At 41.1% G+C, this 9,743-nt stretch overlaps 1 protein-coding gene across 1 annotated transcript in view; it reads left to right on the plus strand.

Annotated features, from left to right (window-relative positions):
- myo6b (myosin VIb) overlaps positions 1-9,743 on the plus strand; it is a gene marked incomplete at both ends in the record, with an annotated part of 61,729 nt that overhangs the window by 1,702 nt on the left and 50,284 nt on the right. Inside the window, 7 exon segments of the mRNA XM_083632989.1 lie at positions 5,037-5,106; positions 5,266-5,339; positions 6,544-6,673; positions 7,577-7,682; positions 7,975-8,030; positions 8,125-8,222; positions 8,306-8,470. Of these exon segments, the coding sequence (XP_083489115.1) occupies positions 5,037-5,106; positions 5,266-5,339; positions 6,544-6,673; positions 7,577-7,682; positions 7,975-8,030; positions 8,125-8,222; positions 8,306-8,470 (699 nt within the window).

The raw sequence follows: 9,743 nt of genomic DNA on the forward strand, positions 1-9,743 counted from the left end.
CAGTTCCTAAACTCTTGATGCCGTCTACATTTCAGCCGGTAGATTCCTCCTGACATACAGTACACAGACAACCAGTCGCCCCAACCGGTGTTATGGTAAAAGCTGTGCCCACTGCCCACGGGCGAGTTTGACCGGAAGGGGAAACCAAATCATTATGGGGTTCATAGTTGAGTTTAATGCCATCAAAGGCATTTATTCAGGTCAGGAGCCGTGAAGATGACTTCATTTACAAAAATGCCATTTCCTCCGCTTTCTGGTCAGAGACTGCTGTTTTTGGTGAAAACGACCTACATTCAGGTGTCGATAACTAAAGAACAGATGAAGGTAGAATCAAACTTTTTTTTTCATATGAAAGTCGAGACTCTCTTCTTTCCTTTGGGATATTCAGTCTTTACGTAGTCATAGAAGAAACTATTCTGTGGGTCTTGGAAAAACAATGAAAATTATCAAAAACCCTGGTGGTGACTAGTGACTTTTTCTGAAAACCTGTGGCGTAGAATGAGTTAAAGGAGCACATCAACATTTTGGGAGATTCGCCTATAAATTTGCCATATTCCCGATACTAAGACAAGAAGATAGATGCCCTTCTCTTCTCTGTGCGTGCAATAGAAAAGTACAGTAGCTACGCGCCCTCCTGCTAGTTAGCTTAGCAAATTACTGGTAGTCCGCAGGAATCATTATTATTTCATAATGTGGTGAGTCACAAAATGTACATACAGGAAGAGTACGTGTACATAGTAATGTTTTGGCGCTGTTGGAATGTGTATTTGGTGACTTAACAGGGGCAGGCTAGCCATTCCCACAGACCATTGGAGTGAGGACATTTTGTTGTTTCCAATGCAGTTTAATATGTTTTAAGAATTTTCTGGACAGAAGTAGCAATATCTTGAAATTAGCATTGAGACTTGATACTAATCTCTAGATGTCACTCGTTTCAACAGAATTGTTGAAACAAGTTGATTTGCGTCGGAAACGAGAGATTATCTCATCCGCTGATAGCATGTAAGAAAAATCTCACTCAATACTATAGAATACTACATGACTTGTGAAGATTAATATTTTTGTAGTACACTTCGCTAGAGAAAATTGTAATAATTGAATCAGAATTTAGTTAGATTTGATACCTTTGGACAACTTTTGAATTAATAGTGGCAGAATTTCTAGCCCATAAACTAACTACTAACTTGGCCAATTGTATTGTAACGTTCCTGGTTACTCATGAGGCAGAGGCTTCTTGCTGGTACAAGGTTCTTTATTCTCAGTTAGTTATATTACAACTCTCAGCGGTTGTCACGCTCATAGCTAGCAGCATTCCCTCCAGGCAGTGTCTGGAGACTGACCGCGCATGCTCAGTCTCCCCCGGAAGTATCCCCACAGCATAGTGTTCCCCAATATAACACTCCCACACATCAGTTCCTATCTGTAGTTGAGACACTACCATTGCTCACCACTGTATGTGTAATGCTGATTCGCTACAGTATGTAACATACAAAATAAAGCAAACGGTAATGCCTAAGAATGCAAAGACATGTAACTGGTTTGTTAAACTTGCATTCCAGGATAACGTTAACTAAGGGGTCGCCCCTCAGAGATTCCAGGCGGGCAGGCAGCATTCATGCATCGGATTGTCCGCTCCGCTCCACACAGAAGCAGCTGGCTGCCTGGTACTCTACGGATCCCACTCGCGTAGCACCACAACACGCTGAATCCCACTCAATTTGGGGGCGGAACATGCCAGGATTGGCCAATGCCAAAGCCAGTCCCCAGAATTGTCAAATCAAATCATCGACACGCTATTATGGTCCGCCTCTCAACCCTGTCATCTCAGACAAGATTTGTTTTCAGACTCTGAAACGTCTCTTGTCTGTACTTTTTTTTTTACTTTTACTGTATTGTTTATTACAGCCTGGCTTGCCTGCCTAGGCTTGGTGTTTATAACTTTTATCTTATGCTTATGGCAAGGCATGAACCCAGTCCCATTCAGTGAGGGAATGAAAGGCTCATTGAGTGTCCTTTTTTCACTCCAGAGTTTGGTCTCATTAGAGCATGAATGTGTCCATTCCCTTGGCTGGACACACATCATATCAATGGACATTTCTCACATGGTTGTTATTGTAGTTAGCCACAGTAGCAAGCACACAAAGCACATTGTGTTGATGTTTACAGCCTGTTTCTGCGAATAAACCATGCACCAACAGCTCAGACTTGTGCACGTGCTTATGCACACTCAAGCAGTGGTAGACATTATGTAGCCTGGGTAAACCCATCCCCCACGTGACCTGCTCTCAGACCTGTTCTCAGTCACTAGGTGACTGGGAACTGAGAGAGCAGGTCACGTGGGGGCTGGGTTTACCTAGGCTAGACATTATGGAGAATGTGTGATGAAGATGTAAAATAAGAGAGTATTTATTCTCCTGATATATGGAGAATAACTTGGCACAGTCATTCGCCTACCTTATTACCGTAAATTCCGGACTATAAGCCGCACCGGTGTATAAGCCGCACCTGCAAAGTTGACTGTTTTTTTACATATATAAGCCGCACCGGACTATAAGCCGCGGGTGTTTTAACTCATTGAATGCCAATGACGACAGCTGTCGTCAATTCAAATACTGACGTAGAGTGCCAATGACGACGGTTGTCGTCAATTGCGTTTTTTGACGGTGGGACGTGGATCAATCCCTGATACATCTCTGGTACAACTATTGTAGCTATTGGAGGTCTATAACCTATTTTACAGAACCCTTAGGTGGCGACAGTGCTCTCCACATAACAGAAAGGCAAGGAAAAAACAAAGAAGAAGTCGTTATGGAAACGGAAATCGCATCGCATCCGTATGCATCGATATGCTGAAGCACGTTACTGCAGCTGTGCCTGCAGCAGCCAATCTGCTCCCACAATTGAGCCGCTCCGTGTCGGTTGCGACAGCAAATCCGCACATCCACACCGTGGAGTTGTGTTTATTCTCAACTGGAAGCATCGTTGCCGGTGACACACACACGCGGAACGCTGTAAAAAAGCCTGGCTGTTCCGCACCCTTCACTGTGCGCACAGCAAACTCAGCAGAGAGCCACCACAGACAGGAGGAGGAGTGTGCAGTTGAGGCGAGGCGGGGCGGGGCGGGGGGGGGGGGGGGGCACGCAGAGCAGCACGCAACACCCAGACAGACCCAGGCAGCAGGACAGGATTGACAAACGCAAGCCAGAATATCCGATACCCACCAGCAGCAAATCAAAACCAGCAAGAAGCTGCAACCAGCAGCGCACGCAGGGGCCAGCGCTGCTGGTTGTAGCTAAAAATATTATTCTGCCAAACAAAATTCCCTGGCCTAAACTGTTTTATTGAAGGAAATTATTTTTGAGGTGTGACTACATTAGAAAAGATTAGCTTCAGAGTCAGTGATGTGCTTGAAATGATTAATTTCACAAAAGGCCAATTATCTCAGCTTCTAGAAAAAAATTGCTATTTTTGGATGAATCAAGCTATCTTCTCCGGCTCATAACTAAAGAACGGAAAATGGGATCAATAAACTTTTTTTTGCAGATGATAGAATAGAGTCTCATCGTTCTTTGTGCGTGTTCAGTGTTTACATAGTAATATCACACAATATTCTGTGGGCCTCGAGAAATCACTGAAAACGCTCTGAAACTCTGGCACTGGGAGCGTCCGTTCTCCAAAAGTGGCTGGCACTCAATGAGTTAATGGTATTTTCTTTTTTTTTTTATTGTGTTTTAATGTTTAATTACCATATGTAAGGGTTCATGCACAGAGGGGATTGTCGGGAAAGAGATGGCTGTTTGAGGAAGCTCCCATTTATTAACATTTCAACAAAACAACATAACACAACACCACCTGTGTTTCTTTTTTACAGTGCACACAGTGTCATACAGTGTCATACAGTGTGGTGAAAAGAGGGCAAGAGAGGAAATTAAAACAGAAGTGGATTTATAGTTAGAAAGAGTGCTAAAGAAGAGAGAATTCAGTTTTTTTTTTTTTTTTCTGAAAAAATCCATAGATAAGCCGCACCGTTATATAAGCCGCAGGGGCCAAAAAAGCCCAAAAAACGGGAAAAAAGCCGCGGCTTATAGTCCGGAATTTACGGTAATAATGTTCCTTTTCCCCGATAGGCCCTTTTCACAGCAGCCATTTTGAGGTCTCAAAGCAGGGCAAACAGGTGTACCCAATTAACATGAATGATAGTTCCACTCTATTTAGGTGTTCCAGTGCCAGGGCCCTTATTAATGTTATTTGTTACACCTGTGTTTACACTGGTTTGACACTCAAAATGGCTGCTGTGAAAGGGGCCTATTGCCTTGTTAAGACCTTCGGTGCTGTTGTGTCCCATTGCTTTCTTAGGCACGGTATCAGTAAATGCCCTGGGCCTGTTTGTGTCGTGGGGGAGGTGCTGCTTGGCCGTTTTTAATAATACAGTGACTTCATTGGTTCCCACAAGATCAACACAGAGCACCACCTGAGTCTCTCCTCTAACACACACACACACACACACACACACACACACACACACACACACACACACACACACACACACACACACACACACACACACACACACACACACACACACACACACACACACACACACACACACAGGTGCTCAGATCCTGTTGCTCTCTCACCAAATAATTGATTATCCTGCCATGTCTCCCTTGTTTCTCTCACAGCCGGTTTGTTCCATTGAGTTTATTTCCATTAACTCAGACTCTTAAACAACAGAGAAATGAGAATCAGTAACTCATTTAGCATCAAACATCATTACTGTGATCTTTACACACCATCAATCATTCATCTATATGTATCCTTGTTTATCTTTTTAGGATGCTAATCAACATTTGTCTTGTGCTTTTGAAAAAAGAACAACATGGAACAATCTTGTACATAAAGTTAGCAGGATGGGAGATGGTGTTAGTTGTGGCATGTAGTACACTGCCTTCACCCTTATTGGACATTACATGTATAATCTGAATGTAATCTGGTTCCATGTATAATCTGAATGTAATATTCTATTCATGTTGCAGACCTTTCTTGCTCCTATGAGCCAAGTCTTCCCAGCAGAGGACGATGTCAACAAACATGTAGAGGACAACTGTAAGTTAACATCGTTTGAGTTCGCTGTTAAACTTGTATTACATTCAGAAGTATGCTTTGCAAATGTTATCAGTCATAATAAGGAGTATTTTCCAAGCATTAAAACTGTATGGAGTGAGCATGTTGAGGTCTATCCACCCCCCCCCCTTTTTTTTTCAGGTTCCCTTATGTACTTGAATGAAGCCACTCTCCTCCACAACGTCAAAGTGCGGTACAATAAAGACCACATCTACGTATGTTTGTTCTCTTCTTCTTCTTCTTCTTCTTCTTCTTCTTCTTCTTCTTCTTCTTCTTCTATGCATGTCTACATTAGCGACAGTATTAACCTTGGCTCTCCCCATTGCTTGAAGCCCCCACTATCCCGTTGCATCACAAGGAGACAGCAGGATGGAGCATAAAAGGAGAGAAAGATCCCTATCCTTGTTTCCCTGGGGGAAGATGGCCAGGTGGTAAAGAGGGAGGGAAAGCTAGCGAGGGGTCACTCAGTCAAGACTGGCAAAACCCAATCCCGATCCCAGTCACTCTACTTAGGGAATGAGGGACAGCTGGTAGAGGGGAAAAGCAAGAGAGATAAATCGAGTTAGGGTGTGTCTCACCAGCCTTCAATAGGTCTCTTGTCATCATCTCTTTCCCTCTGTCTGAACACTACTAGTTAGAGCTGTAGCAGTCAGATGTCACTAGGGCTGTCTTCCAATATTCGGTTCGAATATTCGTTCATAATGCTGACATTCAAATTAAAAAGATAATATCAAATTATGAATATAAATATTTTATTTTATTTTATTTGTATTTATATATATATATATATATATATATATATATATATATATATATATATATATATATATATATATATATATACAATCTAAACAATGTGTAGTATGAAATGCACTATATGAAGTGATTGTCCATGGCCACACGCAACAATATATATATATTTCTAGAATGAACCTAACCCCAACTAACCATCACTCCTCATGTAGCTTTAATATAAAAATCCAGTAGGTGGTGGTAATGCAACACTTAAGTCACTGTCTTCTAGAGCAATTAGTAATTAGTCTGCAATTTTCACTGCACTTATATTAATAAAAAAAAAGAAAATAACAAAAAGACTCATGTATTCTGGTGAATCACAATTTTTGGGGGATTATATATATATATATATATATATGACATATATATATATATACGGTATATATATATATATATATATGACATATATATGACATATATATATATATATGTCATGATGACATCACTGCAGACATTCAAATATTCATGGAAAACTCAATAGAATATTTGAATTTGAAAAAATGTATTCAAAGACAGCCCTAGATATCACAACGTTATTACATGGTTGATATTCTTTGCCACTGATTAAGTTTCTTGAATTGTTGAATGTGAACCTAATCATGCTTGGATGTATTTTCCCCACAGACATATGTGGCCAACATCTTGATAGCAGTGAACCCTTACTATGACATCCCCAAACTGTATGCTCCTGAGACCATAAAATCATACCATGGGAGGTCATTGGGAACCCTGCCGCCTCACGTCTATGCTATTGGTGAGAGCCCATAATCACTATTGCAGGAATAACTATTGATGCAGCTACTGTACGAGCTACAGTGATGATACAAATACAAATAATGTGAGATGCATTATTCTTAAAAAATTATACTATTACGGTTACTTTTTAACATATTACAAAGTTACTTTGTGGCTTTGATGGCATCCCAGTTAATCTTTATCTGGTTGAAATAGAAATGTTAGACTCATTTTTGAAGGGAATGGGAACTTTTTTTTCTGTCAAATGAGTCTTCACATCACATATCACTTAAAAGATAACAATATACAGCTGGTGTTTTTAAATGCACACAATACACCGGGCCAGCCAACCTTTCCTCAAACAACTTAATAACCCAGCTGTAGACATGTTTGCCATCTCAATAAATTCATTCTGTAGCACCAAAAATAGTCCCCAGCGTAATGAATAATCCCATTTGAATTTGATTTGAACTAAAACAGCCTGACTTTAAATTGAAACTATGCCATTGTGAGCTGTATTTCAAGGTTTTCCGCTTACAACTAGAGCCAATGACTTCCGTGTTGATGGCTAAAAACGGTACGTAGGAAGTCCTAAAGTAACGGGAGTAGTGCAAACGCATTGTTGATTTTGGTATTTTCATAGGATTTGTTGGTGTAACCAAGGCATTAATGTTGATGTTCACTTGGTTGTCTTGTGAGCCTAGATTTGTGAAAGTAAAAAAAGTAGATAAATAACACGTGAGTAACCTCCTCCTACTTGTCACAGCTTACCAGCTGTTCTCTGCAAATGTAAGTGATGAACTGCACAGTTCAATAATAAATTAATATGAGTGGAGGCCTCATTATGCAGGGTTATTTCCACAGAACTGTATGTGTCATGGCAGAATGTTAATAAATCCAGTTGTGTGTTTTTCTCTCTCAGCGGACAAGGCCTACCGGGACATGAAGGTTCTGAAGATGAGCCAGTCCATCATAGTTTCTGGTGAATCTGGTGCTGGAAAGACTGAAAACACCAAGTTTGTTCTAAGGTATGACCCCACCTTAGTCTCATAAGGTACTGTATTATCGATACTACTGTCTGGGATCTTGTTGCTCACAGAGGGCTATATGTAAAAGTACAGGTTGTAGTTGCTTTGACAGTGAGGATGATGTATTATATAGTCAATGTACTATACTTTGTATATCGGTATTATAGAGTATTGTAAATCAGTATTAGTATGGTCAGTGCATGTGTCTTTTAGTACTCTATACTGTTTTTAACGTCATCATCATTAATGTCGTCATTGTTACTGTTGTCCTCATCTCACCCTCATTCTGTAGATATCTGACCACATCATACGGAACCGGTCAAGATATTGATGAGAGGATTGTGGAAGGTAATGTATTAAAAGAATAACAGCTCATCAGAAGTGTTTGTATTGGGCCAGTTAGAAGAAGACACCTTGATGTTCTTTTTAATTTCAAACTCAGCAAATCCCCTTCTCGAGGCCTTTGGGAATGCAAAGACAGTCCGGAATAATAACAGCAGTCGATTTGGAAAGTTTGTGGAAATCCACTTCAACGAGAAGGTATGATCACTGATTACAGTATATCTCATATTTACTGTGTATGGACAGTTTTTCTAAGACTTGTTTGTTCCATCTGCTACCAGAATGCAGTTGTGGGTGGGTTCGTCTCCCATTACCTGCTGGAGAAGTCAAGGATCTGCATGCAGAGCAATGAGGAGAGGAACTATCACATCTTCTACAGGCTGTGTGCTGGAGCCTCCGAGGACATCAAGAAGAGATTGCACCTGGACTCTCCAGACAGCTTCAGGGTCAGTGGGACTAGACAGACGTCATTTTAAGGGTGGTGATATACTTGCTTGTAACTACTCGTTTGTGTGCCCATGATGTCTGACTGTCGTATCCTACATCCGTTTGGAGCATACGTGTAGCGTTAATTTGGATAGGATATGCACACGAACGCATAGCCAAAAGCATATATCTCCAACCTAAAAGTGTCTCAGAATAAGAATAGTGAGTGACATATATTTTGATTCAAGATCACCTTGATAGATCTGTCATTGATAATCTTGTTTCAATTGCACCAGTACTATTCTATATCTGTAGTGACTATGCTATAGTCAGTAAATACAATGCAGGAGTAGTCCTGTTTTTGAGAGCAGCAGGCAGAAATCAGCATATCCTTTGAAAGTGGGCTAGCATCAAATAGGTTTGGGTGCCTTAACTCACACACTAACATGCTGTCACACTCTAATAAACTAAACTTTGAGGCCAACATAATGGAAGAATACTGGTGCAGTATGGGTATATATGGCATATTCAAAAAAACAAAAAAAGTCATATTGTGTGGCAATAAAACCTTTAAACTTGGAGTGCTGTCCTTTTCGTTTTTTTGAATTAGACTTGTTTTAGGGATTCAGCACCCAGTTTACATAACCGGCTATAAGTAAGGAGTTGAGCGTGTTATTTCTGATTTTATATATGGCATATGACAGATATCAGTCATAAGCTGGTGTGATGGGATCATGCATGCGGCACATACAGTAATGCTGTTGGCCCATTTTAAAAGCTGCAGAGACTAAACCTGTGACCACACTAACTCTATGGATGATTGGTTTCTTAAGCCACTTTTACACAGAAATCCCACAATATTGGTGTAAAGAAGATCTGCCATTACGCCCCCTCTGCACTTTTACACAGAACCAAGCAGCCCCGCCATATTTCCGTCTCAGAAACTCAGCGCCCATCGTTCACCCTCGTTTCAATCCGGGAGGGGTGGATGGCTGGATGCTATCTGAAAACACACTCCGAATCGGAAATCAGACGGGGCTGCTTGGTCTTGTGTGAAAGCAGTTTCTGTGGCAAGGCTGCCGACGTTGCGGGACTTCTGAACTGCAATATTGTGCGATCTGTGTGTGAAAGCAGCTTCAAAACACTTCAAAGGCGAGGCGTAATAATCCCACAATGATCACAGTTTTCACAGGCTGTGCAAAAGGGGCTTTAGAGAGAGAGAGAGACAGAGAGAGGTGTCTGTTTGCTCCCATGCAGCATGCTCCCAGGAGCTCCTGGAAACATTTGTTACAA

This window comes from Poromitra crassiceps, assembly GCF_964638095.1.
Source record: "Poromitra crassiceps genome assembly, chromosome: 3".
NCBI lineage: Eukaryota > Metazoa > Chordata > Actinopteri > Beryciformes > Melamphaidae > Poromitra > Poromitra crassiceps.